Genomic DNA, 23170 nt, shown 5'->3' with positions numbered 1-23170 from the left:
TAGTAAAGGCAACAATCTAGGTGAAGGGAGAACTTGGTAAAGCAAAGTTACATCTTCCCTGGAAACAATTAATCATATTATTAGACAGACTGCCTCAGCAGCTGGTGAAACAGCAGGAACATGACAATTTTGCTTCCTTAGTTACAGGGAGTGATAGTGTACTTGACCTTCAGCAGAGCAGGGTCATAGAGAGGGCATCTTTAAACAGCTCTGTCTGGTTTTGGTGAATGGAATCTGCACTGGCAGTTTGAAAGCACATGCCGATGAGTTCCACCACCAACCCTGGCTGTTTTGGTTGGACTCTTTGGCTGGGGAAGTTGCTGAGAAAAAATGTAAATAAAGCTGCAGAGAGCCATTGGCATGGTAAGTGCAGTGTTCTGCAGAAAAATAAGATTAATTTTGAAGCCTTTTCTCGTTCTCTCTGTTTCTGGAGGCAAGTCTCCTTGTAATGCAGTATATTTCATAGGCAATTGTTTTTATAGCAGGTGGTAAAAAGCAGTGGATTTAGATGCCTAATATGTATTTGAAGGAAGTCAGTTTAGTGTCTATTGCTGTGCTTAGCACCTAGCAAATTATTTCTTCATGGGAACTTGTATTTGAGTGTGCTGGGTAGACCCAAGTGGAGCAAGAGCTGTTTGTTTGTGGTTGTTGTTGTTTTCAGTAGGTTAACCTGCCTCTGAACAGAGTATGTGAACCTGTTCTTAAATACCTCTTTGTTTTATATAATTGGGGGTAGTAGTCATTGATTTTGGATCTTTGTTTTTGTGCCAAGAAATTTAGGGCTGTAGTTTTATCTTTTTAAACATACTATCAACTTGAAAATTTTCAAACTGGTTAATCAATTCTGATTTAAGTGAGGTGGATTTATGAATATTGAGGTTTGATTCTTCCACTGGCTTTAGTATAACGAAGAGCTGCCCTTGCCACTCAACAGGAGTAATTCTTTAGGAACATGGACACTGGCAGTATAAGGTTCTCGTCCTTTGTATGAGGTGAGCCGCGAGCATTTCAAGACCAGCAGCCTCCTCTGGCTTCCTCCCTCTGTGGTACAAGTTGCTGAACAAAGAGAGGTTAACTCTTTGCCCATTGACCCTTCACCACACTTATTTGGTGGTCCTTTGAAATAAAAATAAAAGGAGGATGTGGTACATTTCAGTTCAGGCTGGAGGTGTCCCCTGCCTGAAGCCCTTTACCCACTTAGGCAGTTGTTTACATTGTTCATTATTTCACTGGGAATGTTAAGGAGAAGTGGAAGTTCCTGATTGAGATCAGTAACATGTTGAGTCTGCAGGATCTGTTATTTCCCCCACCCCTACAGGGTGTGAACTTTGTTGCCCTATTAATAACCCATGGGAATGTTGCAGCCAAAAATCAGGATCAGAATAAATTATAGATTTAGAAACTTAATTTTTGCTTATTAGCTGAATGCTTTGGGCATTCTGTTCAACCTAGAAGTTCATCCTTTACTGAATGACTGCATGTTAACACAGAAATTTTTCCTAAAAGTTATTCCCCCAAAAATGCTGCCAAGGCAATGTCATGTTATGGTGAAATAGAGAAGGTTCTCACTCCAGGTTAAAAAGGTATGTACTTTCCCATCAGCCACATATACTCGTGTGTCAGTGGAGGCAATATGCCTTGGTTTATTTATATGATAAACTGCCAAGGCAGGTGTCGTACATACCTGCAGGATGTTTAACTAGCAGATAGATACAAGAGTGGAGTAAAACAAAAAGAGGTCTAGGCAGAGTCCCAGCATCAGGACTGTAAAAAAGATGACTTTTTTATTCTTGAAGTTAAAAAGTACTCATTCTCTAACCAGTCATTGTGGGGCCTGATACGTGCCTGGCCTTAGGAGCAAAAGGAACTGTTCCTTCCTGCCCTCTGAGGTAGACTTGAGCAGGTACTATGAGGGCCCTGTGGAGAGTGCTAAGATACAGGCACTCTGGGAGCCCAAAGCAGGACTTGTGCACCAATCCAGGGGGTCAGAGACAGCTGACCAGACGAGCTGGTCTTTCATGAGCTCTTTAGACAGTAAACATTTGTGTGTTGGGTAAAGCATGGTTAACTTCAGAAAGGATGTGAAATGGAAGTGCCGATTTTACCCTTTAAGTGTGAGTCAGACACCATGCCCTGGAAGACCTGTATCCAAATGTACTTTCACACCCTGCTTGCTCATGGTTTAATTGAGTCCTTTGGACTAGCTGTTTCCGTGTCAAAGTGCAAGTGCTCTGGTCAGGTACAATACACACCTGGGTGTTGCTGGGCATTTACACTTCACTGTGAACTAAATGAGCGTGTCCTTCGTAGCTGGAGCAGATTGAAGGGGTAGAAAGTAAGCTAAGGCAGAGGGCCAAGACTTACTTCAGGCACTGAAAAGGTAGGCAGGAAAGGATGGAAAGGAGATGCTTCTACCGGTCAGAAATGCATCTAATATTTTTATGTCATTGAGTTTTTATCATTGTGCTAAATAATATTCAACAGAATGCTTCAGGAAAAAAAGTGGACTTCCTGCTTTGATGTCTGTTCATAATATTAGGCTCGAAGTTCACACAGCTGCAAGAATTTCTGGGAGATCCCATCAAGACATCACTTTGCCTTCAAGGCAGATCATATCTAAACTGCCCGTGGTGCCAGTAGAACACACCTTCTTTCTAAAGGCCACAGGAGTAGGGGATCCCAAGTATTTTCCCATTTACCTGTCACTTCTGGAGTTAAGCATCCTTCCCTTGAATCCCAGGGATATTTAAGACTGTTCACCCAATCTAAATTTATTACTGAGGGACTTCCCTGGTGGTACAGTGGGTGAGACTCCGTGCTCCTACTGCAGGGGGCTCGGGTTCCGTCCCTGGTTGAGGAACTAGATCCTGCATGCATGCCGCAACTAAGAGTTCACATGCCACAACTAAGAAGTCTGCATGCCTCAACTAAGACCCGGTGCAGCCTAAATAAATAAATAAATATTTTAAAAATAAATAAATTTATTACTGAGCCCATCGCCAGCATGACCCTTGCCCCCTCTCAGCAAATCTGTGGAGGTCTTTGGGATTCTCATGTAAAAGGAATCATAAAATTTGCAAGCGTATTCCTTAACGTGGGGGAACCAGAGTCCAGGGGGTTTAAACCGGAGCTCAGGCAGGGTCTGAAAGCTGGCAAATAGTCTTGGCACCCAACCCGCACTTCGTCCCCTGTAGCTGTCCACCCGCCGCTGCAGGTGCTGGAAGGCAGGGCCACTTCCGGTTGCTGTGCACACCCAGTGTGCAGCGCCAGGGTGGCACAGGGTCAGTGCTTAGCAGGTTCCAGTGAAGCGTGGACAAGGGTCACTTTGGCCTACTGACTTAGAAAGCTTCTCTGAGTCCCTGTGAAATACTTTTTGAATACTGTTATTCTTTTAAATAAAGTTTTTATTGTATAACATACATATGTTCACAATTCATAAGTGTGTAACACAATAAATTATCATAGAGGGAACATTCCCATGTAACCACCACACAGGTTAAGAACAGAATAGAATTTCCTGTCCTCTCCCAATCACTGCCCCCACTCTGCTCCCTAAAAGTGACCTCTGTCTTTTTTTTTTAAATTAATTAATTTATTTATATTGGCTGCACCGGGTCTTAGTTGCGGCACGTGGGATCTTAGTTGCAGCATGCATGTGGGATCTAGTTCCCTGACCAGAGATCGAACCTGGGCCTGCTGCATTGGGAGTGTGGAGTCTTACCCACTGGACCACCAGGGAAGTCCCAAAAGTTTTTAATTTTGACAAAGTTCGTTTTATCTTTCGTTTCTTTATTTTGCTTTAAGTGTAATAGCTAAGAAATCATTGCCTAAGGCAAGGTCATGAAGATTTACACCTATGTTTTCTAATTTTTGTGTATCTGCAAGATTTGAGCCTCATCACACCCTCTCTAAAATGGTTTGTGCCTATTCTGCCTATCTCTTTACCAAGAGAAAACTAATATATACAAAGCATTTTGTAAACTAAAAGTCACTATGAGAATATTGCATTCTGTTGTCTTTTTATGGTGAATTTTTTGTTGGTAAAATTAATGCTCATGAAAGAAAAATTTTTTTCAACTACCCCAATAATCATGCTGTGCTTTATAAAATTGAGATATAATTCACTTACCATAAAATTCACCCTTTTAAAGTGTACAGTTTAGTAGTTTCACAAGGTTGTACAGCCATCACCACTGTCTAATTCTAGAACATTTTTATCATTTCAGAAAGAAACTCCAGGGAATTCCCTGGCTGTCCAGTGATTAGGACTCCATGCTTTCATTGTGAGGGCGTGGGTTCGATCCCTGGTCAGGGAACTAAGATCCCACAAGCCACGCAGTGCGGCCAAAAAAAAAAGAAAGAAACTCCATATCTATTAGTAGTTATCTCCCCTTTCCCCCATCCCTTCAGTCCCTGGCACCCACTAATCTACCTTGTATCCCTATGGATTGCCTATTCTGGGCATGTTATATAAATGAAATCATACAATATATGGTCTTTTGTGACTGATTTCATCCATGTTGTAGCATGTATCGGTACTTCATTCCTTTTTATTGCCAAATAATATTCTATTGCATAGACATACCACATTTTCTTTATTCATTCATCAGTCTATAGATATTTGATTGTTTTTACTTTGGGGCTATTACAAATAATGCTGATGTGAACATTTTTACACAAGATTTTTGTAGACATATGTTTATCTTTCTCTTGGGTATATACCTAGGAGTGGAATTGTTGGTTTATATGGCAACTCTGTTTAACCTTTGAGAATTGACCACACTGTTTTCCAAAGATGCTGTACCAATCTGTATTCCCTCCAGCAGTGGATTAGAGTTCCAGTTTTTCCACATCCTTGCCAACACTTGTTATATATAGTCTCATCTTTTTTATTGTAGCCATCCTAGTGGGTGTGAAGTGGTATTTCATTGTGGGCTTAAATTGAATTTCCTTAATAACTAATGATGTTGAGCATCTCCTATGCTACTGGTCATTTGTATATCTTCTTGGGAGAAATTTCTATTCAATTCCTTTGCCTCTTTGGTTTTTTTTAAATATTAGCTTACAATAGTTCTTTATAGTCTATATGTGCATGTCCATGTATCAGATACATGATTTGCACAATTTTTCTCCCATTTTGTAGGGTGTCTTTCCACTTTCTAATTGATGTCCTTTGAAACACAAAACTTTTAAATTTTGATGATGGCCACTTCATCTAATTTTTCTTTTGTTACTTATGCTTTGATATCATATCTAGGAAACCATCACCTAATCCAAGTTCACAAAGAGTTATACCTATATTTTCTTCTAAGAGTTTTATAGTTTTAGCTCTTACACTTAAATCTTTGACCCATTTTAAGTTAATTTTTTCCCATTTTTTAATTGTAATAAAATACATATAAAATTTACCATTTTAACTATTTTTAAGTATACAGGTCAGTGGTATTAAATACACTCATAATGTTGTGCAACTTTCACCACTATCCATCTCCATAACTTTTCATCTTGTAAAACTGAAACTCTATACCCAGTAAACACTAATTCCCATTGCCCACTTTTCCTAGTACCTAGGAACCACCACTCCACTTTCTATCTCTATGAATTTGACTACTCTCAATACTTCATATAAGTGAAATCATACAATAGTCATCTTTTTGTGACTGGCTTATTTCCCTTAGCATAATGTCTTCAAAGTTCATCTGTGTTGTAGCATGTGCCAGAATTTCCTCATTTTAAAAAGCTGAATAATATTCCATTGAATGCATATACCACATTTTGCTTATCCATTCATCTGTACCTGGACACTTGGGTTGCTTCCACCCCTTGAGTATTATGAACAATGCCGCTGTAAATGTGCGTACAAATCTCTCTTTGAGGCACTGCTTTCAACTCTTTTGTGTATATCCCCAGAAGTGGAATTGCTGGATCATATGGTAATTCTAGCTTAATTTTTTAAGGAACCGCAATACTGTTTTTTATAGCAGCTGTGCCTTTTTATATTCCCACCAGCAGTGCACAAGGGTTCCAATTTCTCTGCATCCTCACTAACACTTGTTATTTTCTGGGGTGTGTTTTTTTGTTTTTGTTTGTTTGTTTTTTGATAGTAACCATCGTAATGGGTATGAGATGGTATCTCGTAGTTTTGATATTTATTTCCCCAATGATTAGTGATGTTGAACAGGCTTTCATGTGCTTATTGGCCATTTGTGTATTTTCTTTGGAGAAATGTCTATTCAAATCTTTTGCCTATTTTTTAGTCAGGTTGAGTTTTTTTTTAGTGTTGTTGAGTTTTAGAAGTTCTTTATATAATCTGGAAATTAGTGCCTTATCAGATACATGATTTGCAAATGTTTTCTCTCATTCTGTAGGTTGCCTTTTTACTCTGTTGATATTGTCTTTCGATGTGCAAATTTTAAAAGTTTTTATGAAGTTCAAGTTGTGTGTGGTTTTTTTTCTTTTGTTGCCTGTGCCTTTTCTGTCATATTCATGAAATCATTGCCAAATCCAGTGTGTGATATTTTTCTCCTATGTTTTCTTCTGAGAGTTTTATAGATTTAGGTCTTTGATCCATTTTGAGTTAATTTTTGTGTATGGTGTGAGGTAAGAGTCCAGCTTCATTCTTTTGCATGTGTACCAGTTTTCCAGTTTTCCTAGTACCATTTGTTGAAAAGAATGTCTTTTCCCCATTGAATGGTCTTGGCTCCCTTGTCAAAAAATCAAAACCTTATATGCAATGATTTATTTCTGGAATCTTTTTTCCTTTGGTCTGTATGTCTGTCTTTATGCCAGTACCACAGTTTTGTGACTATAGCTTTGTAGCACGTCTTGAAATCAGGAAGTGTGAGTCCTCCAGCTTTGTTCTTTATCAAGGTAGTTTTGTCTATTTGGGATCCCTTGAGATTCCATATGAAGTTTAGGGTGGATTTTTCTATTTCTGCAAAAAAAAAAATCATTGAAATTTTGATAGGAATTGCATTGAATCTGTAAATCACTTTGGGAAATATTGACATCCTGGCAATATCAAGTCTTCCAATCCCATGAACATGGAAAAGGTTTCCATTTATTCTTTAATTCCTCTCAGCAATGTTTCATAGTTTTTAAGGTACAAATCTTTTACCTTTTACTTCTTCTTTTCCAATTTGGATGCCTTTTCTTTCTTTTGCTTGCCTAATTCCTCTAGCTAGAACTTCTAGTACAATGTTGAGTAGAGGTGGTGAAAGCAGGCGTTCTTGCTTTTGTTCCTTATCTTAGAGGAAAAGCTTTCAGTCTTTCACCATTGACTGTGATGTTCACTGTGGGTTTTTCGTACATGGCTTTTATTATGTTGAGCTAGTCTACTATCCTAATTCCTTGAGTGTTTTTATCATGAAAGGGTGATAAATTTTGTCAAATGCGTTTTCTCCTTCTATTGAGATGATATTGTGGGTTTTTTTCCTTCATTCTGTTAATGCAGTGTACTACAGTGATAGATTTTTATGTGTTGATTCATCCTTGCATTTCAGGAATAAGTCCCACCTGGTCATGGAGTATAGTCTTTTTAATATGCTGCTGATACAAGTTTGCTAGTATTTTGCTGAGGATTCTCGTATCAGAGTTCATGAGGGATATTGGTCTGTAGTTTTCTTGTAGTGTGTTTGCCTGGCTTTGGTATCAGGGTAATGCTGGCCTCAAATGAGTTTGGAAGTGTTCCTTACTCTAAAGTATTTTGGAATACTCTTCAGTATTTTGGAATAGTTTGAGGGGTTTTCTTTATGGGAAGATTTTTTTTTTTATTATTGATTCAGTCTCCTTAGTAGTTATAGGTCTCTTCATGTTTTCTATTTCTTCATGATTTACTCATGGTATGTTTTGTTTCTAGGAGTTTGTTCATTTTGTCTAGGTTATCCAGTTTGTTGGCATACAATTAATCATTCTTATAATGTTTTATATTTCTGTAGAATTGTTAATGTCCTCACTTTGATTTCTGATTTCAGTAATTTGAGTCTTCTCTTTTTTTCCCTTAGTCTACCTAGCTAAAGATTTGTCAATTTTGTTGATCTTTTCAAAGAATCAATTTTTAGTTTCATTGATTTTCTGTTTTCTATATTTCTTTTTTCTCTTCTATAATCTTTATTGTATCCTTTCTCCTGCCAGCTTTTGGATTCAGTTTGTTCTTTTTTTATTCTAGTTGTAAAAGTTAGGTTGTTCATTTGAGATCTTTTTTTTTTTTAATGTAAGTACTTATAGCTCATAAATTTCCCGCTTAACACCACTTTTGCAATGTCCCCTAAGTTTTGGTATGTTGTGTTTTCGTTTCCATTCATCTCTAAGTTTTTTATAATTACTCTCGTGATTTCCTCTTTGATCCATTGGCTGTTTAAGAATGTGTTATTTAATTTCCACAGATTTGCGATTTTTGCAGTTTCCTTCTGTTGGTGATTTCTAACTTCATCCTGTTATGGTCGGAGAAGACACTTTCTATGATATCTGTCTTTTAAAATTTGTTGAGATTTAATTTGTGGCTGAACTTATGGCCTGTCCTGGAGAGTGTCCCATGTGTACTAGAGAAGAATGTGTCTTTGTTGTTTCTGAGTAGAGTGTTCTGTATAGTGTGTTCAATCTAGTTAGTTTTTATTGTGTTAAGTCTTCTGTTTCCTCATATATCTTCTGTCTAGTGGTTCTGTCCATTACTGAGATTGGGCTATTGAAGTCTCCAATTATTATTGCAGAACTGTCCATTTCTTCCTTAAGTTCTATCAGTTTGGGCTTCACATATTTTTCTGGTTATTAGGTGTATAAATGTTTGTGATTGTTATATCTTCTTTCTGTGTTGATCCTCTTATTAGCATCCTTTGTCTCTTACAACCTTTTAAAATTTCAAGTCTGTTTTGTTTGATTTTAGTATAGCTACCTCTGCTGTCTTTTGATTTCTATTCGCATGGTCTTTTCCCTTTCATTTTCAGTCTGTTTGTATCTTTGGTTCTAAAGTGAGTCTCTTATAGGCAGCATACAGTTGGAACAGAGTTTCTCTATAATATTCTGCCGTTATCTCTTGATTAGAGAGTTTAATCCATTTGCATTTAAATATTTACTGATGAGGAGGGACTTCTGTCATTTTGCTCTTCATTTTATATATGCCTTACAGCTTTTTCTGTCCTTCATTTCCTGCATTCCTGTCTTCTTTTATGTTTAGTTGATTTTTTTGGTATTGAAATGTTTAAATCATTTCTCATTTTTTTGTATATATTCTATAGCTTTTTTCTTCATGGTTACCATGGGGATTACGTATAACATCCTAAAGTTACAGATTCACTCTAGTTTGAATTTATACCAACTTAACTTCAATCACATAGAAAAACATTCTTGCTTTACAGCTCTGTCCCCACCCCTTTCAGTTGTCGTTGTCACAGATTACATCTTTATGCGTTGTGTGCCCAAAAACATAAGCTAATAATTCTTTTACATACATGAGTCTCCTGTGTAGAAAACAAGAGTTAAAGTCACAACAGTACTAGCTTTTACACTGATAATTGAGGGTTTTTTTTTCTTTAAATGTATTTGTAGAAAATAAAAAGTATAGTTGTAAACCATCACTACAATAATACTAGCTTTTATAATTGCCCACATATTTACCTGTATTGAAATCTTTATTTCTCCAATGTCCTAGTGTTTTTTCCTTTCACCTTGCAGGACTCCCTTGAGCATTTCTTGCAGGGCAAGGCTAGTGATCACAAATTCCCTTACCTTTTGTTTATCTGGGAATGTCTTGGTTTCTCCCTCAGTTTTAAAAATATTTATTTATTTATCTATTTATTTTAATTGAGGTATAGTTGATTTACAATGTTGTGTTTCTGGCGTACAGCAGAGTGATTCAGTTTTTTATATATATATTCTTTTTCATATTCTTTTCCATTATGGTTTATTACAGGATATTGAATATAGTTCCCTGTGCTATACAAAAGGACCTTGTTGTTTATCTATTTTATATATGTAAATATATGTAGTATATATATGTGTGTATGTGTGTATAGTTTGAGATAAAAGAAATTTTCACGTATTGAGATACAGGGAAGTCATTCTGGCTTATGCATGAGTTAACTTGAATTTTATGCTAACTAAAATAGCCTGTTTGTGGCCTATCAAACATACATTGTACATCTGCTTTAATTATTAAAGAAAAGGGCACACTGACCAGAAGTAAAGAATGTCCATGTCAAAAATAAAGATTCCTCTCTTCCTTAGGCGCCAATGCTGGGCCTTCTTTGATGATAAAACTCCCTTCCCAGGTGCCAAGGCCATGCTGACTTACTGATCTCTGATCTTCTTGGGGTTTTTTGTTTTTAAACCTTGAAGAAATGTAATGTTCTTTGTTCTGACAAGATATAAAACTGTGCTGGAAACCATGCTTCTCCAGAGGAGCTTCTCAGACTAATCTGGGAAGCTGGCTTCTGGGCTCGTCCTTAGTTTGGCTCAAATAAAACTCTTCTTACTATAGATTCTTTATTGATTATTTTCATTGGCACTTGTATCTGCTAATCCCAGACTCCTAATTTATCCCCTTCCCCTTTGGTAACCATAAGTCTGTCTTCTATGTCTGTGAGTCTGCTTCTGTTTTGTAAATATGTTCATTTGTATCATTTTTTTAAAGATTCCACATATAAGTGATATCATATGCTATTTCTCTTTCTCTTACTTACTTCACTTAGCATGATAATCTCTAGGTCCATCCATGTTGCTGCAAATGGGATTATTTCATTCTTTTTTATGGCTGAGTTGTATTCCACTACATATATATATATATATACATACACTGCATCTTCTTTATCCATTCATCTGTCAATGTACATTTAGGTTGCTTCCATGTCTTGGCTATTGTAAATAGTGTTGCTGTGAACATTGGGGTGATGTTTCTTTTCGAATTAGAGTTTTCACCAGATACATGCCTAGGAGTGCGGTTGCTGGATCATATGGCAACTCTTTATTTTAGTTTTTTAGCAAACCTCCATGCTGTTTGCCACAGTAGCTGCACCAATTTACATTCCCACCAACAGTGTAGGAGGGTTCTCTTTTCTCCACACCCTCTCCAGCATTTATTATTTGTAGACTTTTTAAAAAATATATATTTATTTTTATTTTTGGTTGCGTTGGGTCTTTATTGCTTCAGAGGGACTTTCTCTAGTTGTGGCGAGCGGGGGCTACTCTTCATTGTGGTGCGCAGGCTTCTCATTGTGGTGGCTTCTCTTGTGGAGCACGGGCTCTAGGCATGTGGGCTCAGCAGTTGTGGCTTGCAGACTCTAGGGCACAGGCTCAGTAGCTGTGGCGCACAGGCTTAGTTGCTCTGAGGCATGTGGGATCTTCCCGGACCAGGCCTCAAACCCATGTCCCCTGCATTGGCAGGCGGATTCTTAACCAGTGTGCCACCAGGGAAGCCCTATTTGTAGACTTTTTAATGATGACCATTCTGACTAGTGTGAGGTGATACCTCATTATAGTTTTGATTTGCATTTCTCTAATAATTAGTGATGTTGAGCATCTCTTCATGTGCCTATTGGCCAACTGTATGGTCTTCTTTGGAGAAATATCTATTTAGGTCTTCTGCCCATTTTTTGATTGGGTTGTTTGCCTTTTTCTGTTATTGAGTTGTATGAGCTGTTTGTATATTTTGGAAATTAAGCCCTTGTCAGTCACATCATTTGCAAGTATTTTCTCCCAGTCCTCAGGTTGTCTTTTTGTTTTGTTTATGGTATACTTTGCCGTGCAAAAGCTTCTAAGTTTTATTTTTGTTTTTATTTCTATTGTCTTGGGAGACTGACCTCAGAAAACATTGCTATGATTTATGTCAGAGAATGTTTTGCCTATGTTCTTTTCTAGGAGTTGTATGGTGTCAAGTGTTATATATGTCTTTAAGCCATTTTGAGTTTATTTTTGTGTAGGGTGTGAGGGAGTGTTCTAACTTTGTTGAGTTACATGCGGCTGCCCAGCTTTCCCAGCACCACTTGCTGAAGAAAGTCCTTTCTTCATTGTGTATTTTTGCCTCCTTTGTCGAAGATTAATTGACCATAGGTGTGTGGGTTTATTTCTGGTTGATCCATATGTCTGTATTTGTGCCAATATCATGAGATTTTGATTACTGTAGCTTTGTAGTATTGGCTGAAATCTGGGAGGGTTATGCTTCCAGCTTTATTCTTTTTTCCTCAGGATTGCTTTGGCAGTTCTGGGTCTTTTTTTTTTTTTTTTTTTTTTTTTTTGCGGTACGTGGGCCTCTCACTGTTCTGGCCTCTCCCGTTGTGGAGCACAGGCTCTGGACGCGCAGGCTCAGCGGCCGTGGCTCACGGGCCCAGCCGCTCCGCAGCATGTGGGATCTTCCCGGAATGGGGCACGAACCCGTGTCCCCTGCATCGGCAGGCAGACTCTCAACCACTGCGCCACCAGGGAAGCCCTCTGGGTCTCTTATGGTTCCATAAAAATTATAGGAGTATTCGTTCTAGTTCTGTGAAAAATGTCATGGGTAATTTGATAAGGATTGCATTAAGTCTGTAGATTGCTTTGGGTAGTGGCCATTTTAACAATATTAATTCTTCCAATCCAAGAACATGGGATATCTTTCCATTTCTTTGTATTATCTTCAAATTCCTTTATCAGTGTTTTATAGTTCTCAGCATGTAAGTCTTTCACCTCCTTGGTCAGGTTTATTCCTAAGTATTTTACTAAGTATTTACTTTTTAATGCGATTTTTAAAGGTTTTTTTTTTTTTACTTTCCCTTTCCAATATTTCATTGCTAGTGTAAAGAAATACAACTGATATGTTAACTTTGTATCCTGCTACCTTGCTGAATTCACTTATCACTTCTAGTAGTTTTTATGTGGAGTCTTGAGGGTCTTCTGTATCTTAGTATCATGTCATCTGCGTATGATGACAATTTTACCTCTTCCAGTTTGGATACCTTTTATTTCTTTTTCTTGTCTGATTTTTGTGTCTAGGACTTCTAAAACTTGTTGAATAGAAGTGGTAAGAGTGGGCATCCTTGCCTTATTCCAGATTTTAGCAGGCAGGCTTTCAGCTTTTCACCATTGAGTATTATGTTGGCTGTGGGTTTGTCATAAATAGCTTTTATTATGTTGAGATATGTTCCCTCTATACATACTTGGCAAGAGTTTTTATTATGAATGGATGTTGAATTTTATCAAATGCCTTTTCTGCATCTATTGAGATGATCATGTGGTTTTTTCTTTTCTTTTGTTGATGTGGTGTATCACATTGATTCATTTGTATATGTTGAACCATTCTTGTGACCCTGGGATGAATCCAACTTGGTTGTGGTGTATGATCTTTTTTATGTATTGTTGGGTTCAGTTTGCTAATATTTTGTTGAGAATTTTTGCATCTGTATTCATCAAAGATATTGGCCTGTAATTTTCTTTTTTGGTGGTGTCTTTGTCTGGTTTTGGCATCAGGGTGAGGTGGCTTTCTAGAACGACTTTGGGAGTGTTCCCGCCTCTTCACTCTTTTGGAAGAGTTTGAAAATGATAGGTGTAAGTTCTTTTAATGTTTTGTAGAATTCCCCAGTGAAGCCATCTGGTCTTGGACTTTTGTTTGCAGGGAGTTTTTTAAATTACAGATTCTATTTCACATCTAGTAATCAGTCTGTTCAAATTATTTCTTCTCGATTCAGTTTTGGTGGGCTGTATGTTTCTAGAAACTTGTCCATTTCTTCTAGGTTGTCCAATTTGTTGGCATATAGTTGTATCCTTTTATGGTTTTTTTGTATTTCTGTGGTATCAGTTTTTACTTGTCCTCTTTCATTTATTTTGTTTATTGGGTCCTCTCTCTTTTCTTTATGGTGAGCCTGGCTAGAGGTTTGTAGATTTTGTTTACCCTTTCAAAAACCCAGCTCTTGGTTTGATTGTTCTTTTTCTGTTGTTTTTTTAATCTCTGTTTATTTCCTCTCTGGTCTTTATTATTTTCTTCCTTCTGCTGACTTAAGGTTTTGTTTGTTCTCCTTTTTCTGATTCTTTAGATGGCAGGTTAGGATGCTTATTTGAGATTTTTTCTTGTTTTTTGAGGAAAGCCTGTATTGCTATGAACTTTCTTTTAAGGACAGTTTTTGCTGCATCCCATAGATTTTGTATGGTTGTGTTATCATTGTCATTTATTTCAAGGTATGTTCTGATTTCATCGTTGACCTGTTGATTTTTTAGTAGCATGTTGTTTAGTCTCCATGTAATCGTTTTTTTTTTTCTCTCATTTCTCTTTGTGTGGTTGATTTCTAGTTTCATGCTGCCATTGTGGTCAGAAAAGATGCTTGAAATGATTTCTGTCCTCTTAAATTTGTTGAGACTTGTTACGTGTCCTAGTGTGTGGTCTGTCCTAGAGAAAGTTCCATGTGCACTTGAAAAGAATATGTATTCTGGTTTTTTTTGATGTAATGTCCTGAAAATATCAATTAAGTCTAACTGTTCTATTGTGTCATTTAGGATCTCTGTTGCCTTATTGATTTTCTTTCTGGACAATCTGTCCATTGATGTCAGTGTGGTGTTAAAATTTCCTACTATTACTGTGTTCTCATCAGTTTCCATTTATATCTGTTAGTATTTGTTTTATGTATATAGGTGCTCCTATATTGGGTGCATATGTTAATGAGTATAATAGCCTCTTTTTGTATTGATCCTTTTATCATTATATAGTGTCCTTCTTTGTCTTTCTTTGTGGATTTTGTTTTAAAGTCTGTTTTGTCTCATATGAGTATTGCTGCCCCCTGCTTTCTTCTCATTTCCGTTTGCATGAAATATCTTTTTCCATCCCTTCACTTTCAATCTGTGTGTGTTCTTCGCTCTAAAGGGTTCCTTGTAGGAAGCTTATTGTAGGCTCTTATTTTATTATCCAGTCTCCCACTCTGTGTCATTTGATGGGGGCATATAATCCATTGACATTTAAGGTAATTATTGATAGATATATATTTATTGCCATTGTAAATGTTTTCCAGTTGATTTTATATTTCTTCGTCGTTCCTTTTTTTTGTTTTTCCTTTTGTGGTTTGATGGTTTTCTTTTATATTATGCTTGTGTTTTCTTCTTTTTGGTTTTTGTGAATAATGTTTTTGATTTGTGGTTACCCTGTTTTTCAGGTATGCTAACCTATTACTGTTATCTACTTGCTTTAGACTGGTTGTCATATAGGCTCCAGATACATTCTAAAAAAAAAAAATCTACAATTTCTTACTCTCCCACATTTTATGATTTTTATGCCTTCTTTTTTTTTTTTTTTTGCGGTATGTGGACCTCTCACTGTTGTGGCCTCTCCCGTTGCAGAGCACAGCCTCCGGCCGCGCAGGCTCAGTGGCCATGGCTCACGGGCCCAGCCGCTCCACGGCATGCGGGATCTTCCCGGACCGGGGCACGAACCCGTGTCCCTTGCATTGGCAGGCGGACTCTCAACCACTGCGCCACCAGGGAAGACCCTATGTCCTCTTTTATATCTTCATGTTTATATTTTTGCTGTTCATTGTAGTTATCACTTTCACCCCCCCAAATTTTTTTTTAATTTTTTAATCTGTGTACTGGCTTATTTAAGTGATCTACTTTCCTGTTATGTTTTTTTAAGTAATTTATTTATTTATCTATTTATTTATTTATTTATTTTTGGCTGTGTTGGGTCTTCATTGCTGTAGATGGGCTTTCTCTAGTTGCAGCAAGTGGGGGGTACTCTTCGTTGCGGTGTGTGGGCTTACTGCGGTGGCTTCTCTTGTTAAGGAGCCTGGGCTCTAGGCACGTAGGCTTTGGTAGTTGTGGCATGCAGACTCTAGAGCACAGGCTCAGTAATTGTGGCACATGGGCTTAGTTGCTCTGCGGCATATGGGATCTTCCCGGACCAGGCTCGAACCCCTGTTCCCTGCATTGGCAAGCAGATGCTTTTTTTTTTTTTCTTTTGAATTTAAATAACTATTTATTTTTCATGTTCTGACAACTTATATATAATGTGCCATAACTGCATAAACATGTTTTAGAGGTAAGGTTTCTAAGTGGAAAAGAGCAAGTTTTTATATTCAATAAAATCACATGCCTCCAGGTACAGCATCTTACTTCTATGTGTAGTTGTTCACTGTTTGGGAACTAGTTGCTTGTCTCTGTATGAAGTGATTTAATCAGACTTTCCAGAGTGGCTTCAATGCCCAGCACACCCAGTAGGGTTCGGAAGCTGAGAGGAGCAGTTTCTATGACTCCGTTCTTGTCCAGTTCCAGGGCTTGCAGCGGCACTTTGTTGAGAAGATCCAGCTTTGGCAAAACCTTCCCTTCTTCATCTATTTGAATCCTCCAAACGATTACTAGTTCAAACCCTGGTCTACTGGGGCTCCTGATACCCATGCAGCTGGACAAGGCCCCCTCTGAAAGGTGCACAGCCTCTGGGTACTTTTCCTTGAAACGTTTAAATGTGCACTTACGATATTCACACCATTCCACAAAGAAGTGTAGGCTTCGGAAAAACATAAACAGATCTCTTCTTTCTTCTGCTCTAGACACAAATTCACTTAATTCTGAATATTCGGTGGGTTCCATTATTATGCTGAGGTCAGTAATAACAGAAGATAAACTCTCCTTATTCTGGATTTCCAGAAGCTGAAATTCAAGTTGAAATGTAATCATGTGGCAATTTCCTGATAATCTGTGTCTCTGCAGAACTTTCTTTATACTCTTTTCTGTCATCTCAGTGCTCATTAGGTCCTCTGTCTTCTTGGAGTAATGTCTTATACTGATGCCAGTAAGCGTACTTAGAAACTGAAGTTCTGATTCTAAATGTCCAAGATGACTTCTCAGATCTTTTGACAATTCCCATCCTTCAGAGTCTGCTTGGTATATTGCTTGAAATGATTTTTGAACTCGGGAGGTGTCTTCCCCGGGTGCCAGCGGCTCCACGCACGCCCGCCTCAAAGTGATCTCGGCTTCCAAAGCGCGAGCCTCAGCCAGCTGAGAATCCATAGGGCCGCGCTGACAGGAAGCTGCCTACGGCAAGTGGATTCTTAACCACTGCGCCACCAGGGAAGGCTCCAATTGTGGAGTTTGTTTTTTTTTTTTTTTTTTCTTTCCTATAGATTCTTGCTGCTGCTGCTGCTTTTTTCTCTTCTTTCTTTCTTTCTTTTTTTTTTTTTTGCTTCTTTCTTATTTAGAGAAGACTTTTTTTTTTTTTTTTTGCGGTATGCGGGCCTCTCACTGTTGTGGCCTCCCCCGTTGCGGAGCACAGGCTCCGGACGCGCAGGCTCCGGACGCGCAGGCTCAGCGGCCATGGCCCACGGGCCTAGCCGCTCCGCGGCATATGGGATCCTCCCAGACCGGGGCACGAACCCGTATCCCCTGCATCGGCAGGCGGACTCTCAACCACTTGCGCCACCAGGGAGGCCCTAGAGAAGACTTTTTAATATTTCTTTTAGGTTACAAGTTTAGTATTGCCGTATTCTTTTAATTTTTGCTTGTCTGTGAAATTCTTTGACTCTCCTTCTATTCTAATGATAATCTTGCTGTGTAGAGTATCCTAGGTTGCAGGTTTTTCCCTTTTAGGACTTTGAATTTATCTTGCCGCTCCCTTCTGGCCTGCAGCATTTCTGTAGAGAAATCAGCAGATAGCCTTATGGGGGTTCCCTTATAAAATCAACTCTTTGTTTTTCTCTTGCTGCCTTTAGAATCCTCTCTTTTATCTTTAACTTTTGCCATTTTAATTATAATCTCCCTCACTTTTGAAGGATAGTTTTGCCGGGTATAGTATTTTGGGTTGACAGGTTTCTTTTCTTTGAGCACTTTGACTGTATTGGCCAACTGCCTTCTGGTCTCCAAAGTTTCTCATGAGAAATCTGCAAATAATCTAATTGCAGGTCCTGCGTATGTGATAATTTGCTTTTCTCTTACTGTTCTCAAAATATTCTCTTTTTGTCTTCTGAAAGTTTGATTATAATGTTTTGATTTCGGTCTCTTTGAGTTCCTATTACTTGAAGTTTGGTGAGCTTGGATGTTTATGTTCATGTCTTTGATCAAATTTGGGAGGTTTTCAGACATTATTTCTTCATATATTCTTTGCTCACTCCCCTTTTTGTCCTCCAGACTCCCACAATGCTATGTTGGTCTACTTTTTGGTATTCTGTAGGCCTCATAGGCACTGGTCAGTTTTCTTCCATCTTTTTTCTTTCTGTTCCTCAGACTCACTAATTTCTATCAAGGTAACTGATTCTTCTGCTTGTTCAAATCTTCCTTTGAATCCTTTTAGTGAATTTTTCATTTCAGTTATTGTAGTTTTCAGCTCCAAAAACATTTTTTTGGTTTCTTTCTAGGGTTTCTATCTGTTTATTGGTATTTCCATTTTGTTCTTACATCGTTTTCTGAGTTTTCCACATCTTCCTTTAGTTCAGTCTTTGTGTAATATATTTGACATGAGATCTTTTTCAGGGATAACTTATGTTGATTTTTTTTTTCCTTTGAATGGATCATAATTTCTTGTTTCTTTGTATGCCATGTGGTTTTGTTGTTGTTGTTGAAACAACATTTGAATCTGGACATGTAAATCTAATAATGTGGTAACTCTGGAAATCAGATTCTCTCCCTTTCCAAATATTTACTGTTTTTTGTTACTTTGTTGTTTTTGTTGTAAGCTGTTTCTCTTCCAAGGAGCATCCTGACATGTAAACTTAAGGTCTTTTCTAGGGTCTTTTCTAAACCTGTGCCTTTCTCTGAGCATGTGTATTTACTTTCTAATTGTCCCTGTATATGCAGTTAGTTTTGAATGTCCTTGTCTTTAATGTCTGGTTCCCAATAGAGGATAAAGAGAAAAATGGGGAGGGGGGGAAGCAATCCAGTCTTTTAAGTCCCCTGGAAATCACTTCAGCAGAAATGGAGGGGCTTGCAACAGTAGGAGGAAGTACAGAGACCATGGATATCCCTTCTTTGTCTGCACCTCTGGGATCAGAGGAAGCACGTGATTGGAGCACAGATCCCCAGTATTTGGAGGACAAGGGCCCTTTTTGCCCACCCTGGCTCCCACAAGCTGTGTGCAAGCTGCTCCTGGAACATGTGCACAGCTGCCTGTTATAGGGTAGATGTGGGGAATGGGTAGCTGCTGCTACTGTGCTAGGAGCTGGAGTTGACCAAAATTAACTACAATTTATGGTCCAAGGCTTCCCCTGGAAATTGCAAGCCTCCAGTAGACTCCTGAGTTCCAAAATAGTTACATCAGACAGATTCCACCAGTGCATTTGTGGTCTAGGTAGGGAAAGAGATTCCTGGTGCTTCCTACTCCACCATCTTCCCAGAATTCTCTCTCTTGAGTTAATTGTTTTCCATATAGTAGGAGGGAGGGGTCCAGTTTCATTCTTCTATGTTGTGTCCAGTTGTTCCATCACCATTTGTTGAAAATACTGTTCTTTCCCCATTGAATTGCCACGCCACTTTTGTCAAAAATCATCTGACCACATATGGGAGGGTTTATTTCTGGGCTCTTTCTTCTGTTTTGTTGGTCATTGTGTCTGTTTTTATGCCATTGCCAACAGTTTTGATTACTGTAGCTTTATAATAAGTTTTGAAGCCAGGAAGTGTGAGTCCTCCAACTTTGTTCTTTTTCAAGATTGTTTGGCTATTCTGGGTCTCTTGCATTTCCATGAATTTTAGGATGAGCTTGTCAATTTTTTTTTTTTTTTTTTTTTTTTTTTTTTTTTTTTTTTTTTTTGCGGTATGCGGGCCTCTCACTGTTGTGGCCTCCCCCGTCGCGGAGCACAGGCTCCGGACGCGCAGGCTCAGCGGCCATGGCTCACGGGCCCAGCCGCTCCGCGGCATATGGGATCCTCCCAGACCGGGGCACGAACCCGTATCCCCTGCATCGGCAGGCGGACTCTCAACCACTTGCGCCACCAGGGAGGCCCGAGCTTGTCAATTTATGCAGTGTAGGCAGCTAGAATTTTGATAGCAGCTATATTAAATCTGTTGATCAATTTGTGTAGTATTGTCATCTTAACAATATTAAGTCTTCTGATCCATGAACACAGATGTCATCTAGGTCTTCTTTAATTTCTTTCAACAGTGTTTTGTAGTTTTCAGTATACAAATACTACACTTTTGTTAAATTTATTCCTAAGTATTTTCTTGTGTTTGATGCTATGGTCAGTGGGACTGTTCCTTTAATTTTATTTTCTGGTTGCCCTTTGCTAACTTATAGGAAGATAACTTATTTTTATATGTTAATCTTGTATTCTGCAACCTTGAAACTCATTTACTAGCGCTAATAGTTTTTCTGTGGATTCTTTCAGATTTTCTGTGTACAAGATCGTATCATCTGCAAAAAGAGATAGTTTTCCTTCTTTCCAAATCCGGCTGCTTTTGTTTCTTTTTCTTTCTTAATTGCCCTGTCTAGAACTTCCAGTACAGTGTCAAGTAGACATGGTGAAAGCAGACATCTTTGTCTTGTTCCTGATCTTAGGAGAGAGCTTTCAGTCTTCCATCACTAAGTATTATGTTAGCTGTATTTTATAGATACTCATTATCAGATTGATAGAATATCAGTACTTCTATTCTTCTTTAAAATATTTAAAATATTTTATTTTTGGTTGCATTGGGTCTTTGCTGCTGCAAGCAGGCTTTCTCTAGTTGCAGTGAGCGGGGGCTACTCTTCGTTGCCATGCACAGGCTTCTCATTTCAGTGGCTTCTCTCGTTGCAGAGCACAGGCTCTAGGCACACAGGCTTCAGTAGTTGTGGTGCACAGGCTCAGTAGTTGTGGTGCACAGGCTTAGTTGCTCCTCAGCATGTGGGATCTTCCCAGACCAGGGCTCGAACCCGTGTCCCCTGCATTGGCAGGCGGATTCTTAACCACTGCACCACCAGGGAGGCCCAGTACTTCTGTTCTTATTTTCTTGAGTGTTTTTATCATGAAAGAGTGTTGAATTTTGTCGAATGCTTCCTCTGTACGTTGAGGTGATCATTTGGCTTTTGTCCTCTGTTCTTGGGTGTGTTACATTGTTTGATTCATATGCTGAACCAACCTTGCATTCCTGGGATAAATCCCACTTAGTCATAGTGTATGATTCTTTATATGCTTCTGGATTCATTTTGCTAGGGTTTTGTTGCAGATTGTTGCATCTATATTCATAAGGAATATTGATCTGTAGTTTTCTTGTAATGTCTGTCTGGTTTTGGTATCAGGTAATACTGGCCTCATAGAATGAATTGGGAAGTGTTGCTTCCTCCTCCTCCTCCTCCTCTTCTTCTTTTTCCTTTTTTTTGTTTTTTGTTTTTTTTTTGAAGTTTGAAAAGCATTGGTTCATGATATATACTTTTTGTGTGTGTGTGGTACGCGGGCCTCTCACTGTTGTGGCCTCTGCCGTTGTGGGGCACAGGCTCCAGACGCACAGGCCCAGCAGCCATAGCTCACGGGCCCAGCCGCTCCACGGCATGTGGGATCTTCCCGGACCAGGACACGAACCCGTGTCCCCTGCATCGGCAGGCGGACTCTCAATCACTGCGCCACCAGGGAAGCCCCATGATATACTTTTATTCAAGGAAAAATATCTGCTCACTTCAGGTGCCCAAGTGACCATTCAGAACCTTGAACCTTGACTTTAATGGGTGTTGACCTTGTGTTATTGATGAGCTTTTTCCGATTTTATCCCAGTGAGGATGGGAGGTTGCCAGACTCTTTCACAAGTATTAATCCCAGTAATTTCCAGTGTAATTCTGGTTGTTTGCCATCCTCAACAGTATTGTGAGAGCCTGTCTTCTGGAACCTGTCATCTTAAAGGAGTGCTTTATAGCTGGCTTTAGAGACAGTGAAAAAAATTCAAAGATGATCTCTAAGAAGTTATTTTGGTAGCTTTTTATTTTATTGATGCTGTGCAGAGCAGACCTGAAAATACCTTTCATTTTTTCTTGCTTTTCAACATTAGAAACAGCTATTTTAGCTATTTCTCAGGATCAATCTGTGGAAATATCTCATTGATTCCTTTGTCATCGAAAACTATACAATTTTATCACTCAAAGCCACAGTGAAAGCAAGAGGCATGGTCCTCAAACCACCACTGGGCATCTTTCTGAGCCCCCTTGTGATGCAGCCCTCTTCTCACCCACAGGTACCACGTACACAGACTTCTCGGCCGGAATCTCCAGGGATGACCAGCCCCTCCCCGCGCATCCAGATAATCTCCACTGATTCTGCGGTAGCCTCACCTCAGCGAATTCAGGTACCTGCACCAGTCCCACTTGGTTCCAGCCACCTGCCTGAGGGCAGACCTGCCTTCCCTGAATTGTTTCTGAAAACAAACCTGCCTCAGGGTTTCACTAAGGAGCTGTGCTTCTTAGGCATCAAGTATAGTACAATCTCATTTATTTTTTAAAAGATAAAAGGAGAAAGATTTTACATTTACTAAGCTGACTTACTTTTAATCTAAAAGTCTGAACTGTCACTTCAAACTATTGGAATGAAGTACCATTTATTACTTGTGTGCTTCAGAACTGAGAGGTAGTGTGTCTTAGTAGTTAAGAGTGTGGACCTCCACTTGAAGTCAAATCCAATGCCCCATTTTATAGCTTTTCTAATGTCTCACTTTCTTCATTTAGAAAATGTACATAATAGTAGTACTTACCTCATAAGGTTATTAGGAAGAATCAGTGAATATTGCTTGTAAAATGCTTGAAACGGTGCTTGGCATATAATAACATTCAGTATGTACTAATTATCTATAATAACTATTATTGCTAGTATTGTTGTTATTGTTAACTAATTGATGATATTCACTTATGGGAAGTTGAGTCTTCCCAGGGCTCTGAACCTGCCTCTTTCCCACTGAACAAAGAGAAGGTACATGTATCATGATCAACAAGCAAGAAGAAGGGAAAATTATTGATGACACACATACATTAAAGATTCATATACACTACCAAACGTAAAATAAATAGCTAGTGGGAAGCAGCCGCATAGCACAGGGAGATCAGCTCGGTGCTTTGTGACCACCTAGAGGGGTGGGATAGGGAGGGTGGGAGGGAGACGCAAGAGGGAGGGGATATGGGAACATATGTATATGTATAACTGATTCACTTTGTTATAAAGCAGAAACTAACACACCAATGTAAAACAATTATACTCCAATAAAGATGTAAAAAAAAAAAGATTTATAGTTATCTCAAAAGGCCAAACCAAAACACATGAACAGAAATGAATGGCAGAAAAAA

The 23170-nt window shown here is 38.7% G+C and overlaps 2 protein-coding genes across 5 annotated transcripts in view; one reads left to right on the top strand and one right to left on the bottom strand.

Moving 5' to 3' along the window:
• NR2C2 (nuclear receptor subfamily 2 group C member 2) overlaps positions 1 to 23170 on the top strand; it is a 92043-nt gene that overhangs the window by 36302 nt on the left and 32571 nt on the right. For all 4 annotated transcript variants that reach the window (XR_009533638.1, XM_060111297.1, XM_060111296.1 and 1 more), the window contains one exon: positions 22072 to 22182. Coding sequence is in view for 3 of the 4 variants with exons in the window: in XM_060111296.1 (XP_059967279.1) it covers positions 22072 to 22182 (111 nt within the window). In the remaining variant the exon portion in view is untranslated. The remainder of the gene's footprint in view (positions 1 to 22071; positions 22183 to 23170) is intronic.
• On the bottom strand, positions 16090 to 16953 carry LOC132497571 (centromere protein P-like). The gene has a single exon (XM_060110851.1). It carries the CDS (start codon positions 16951 to 16953, stop codon positions 16090 to 16092), a length of 864 nt encoding a protein of 287 aa, XP_059966834.1.

This window comes from Mesoplodon densirostris, chromosome 10, assembly GCF_025265405.1.
Source record: "Mesoplodon densirostris isolate mMesDen1 chromosome 10, mMesDen1 primary haplotype, whole genome shotgun sequence".
Classification (NCBI taxonomy): Eukaryota; Metazoa; Chordata; class Mammalia; order Artiodactyla; family Ziphiidae; genus Mesoplodon; species Mesoplodon densirostris.
The sequence above is the reverse complement of the archived record's forward strand: the minus strand, read 5'-3'. Positions and strand labels throughout refer to the sequence as shown.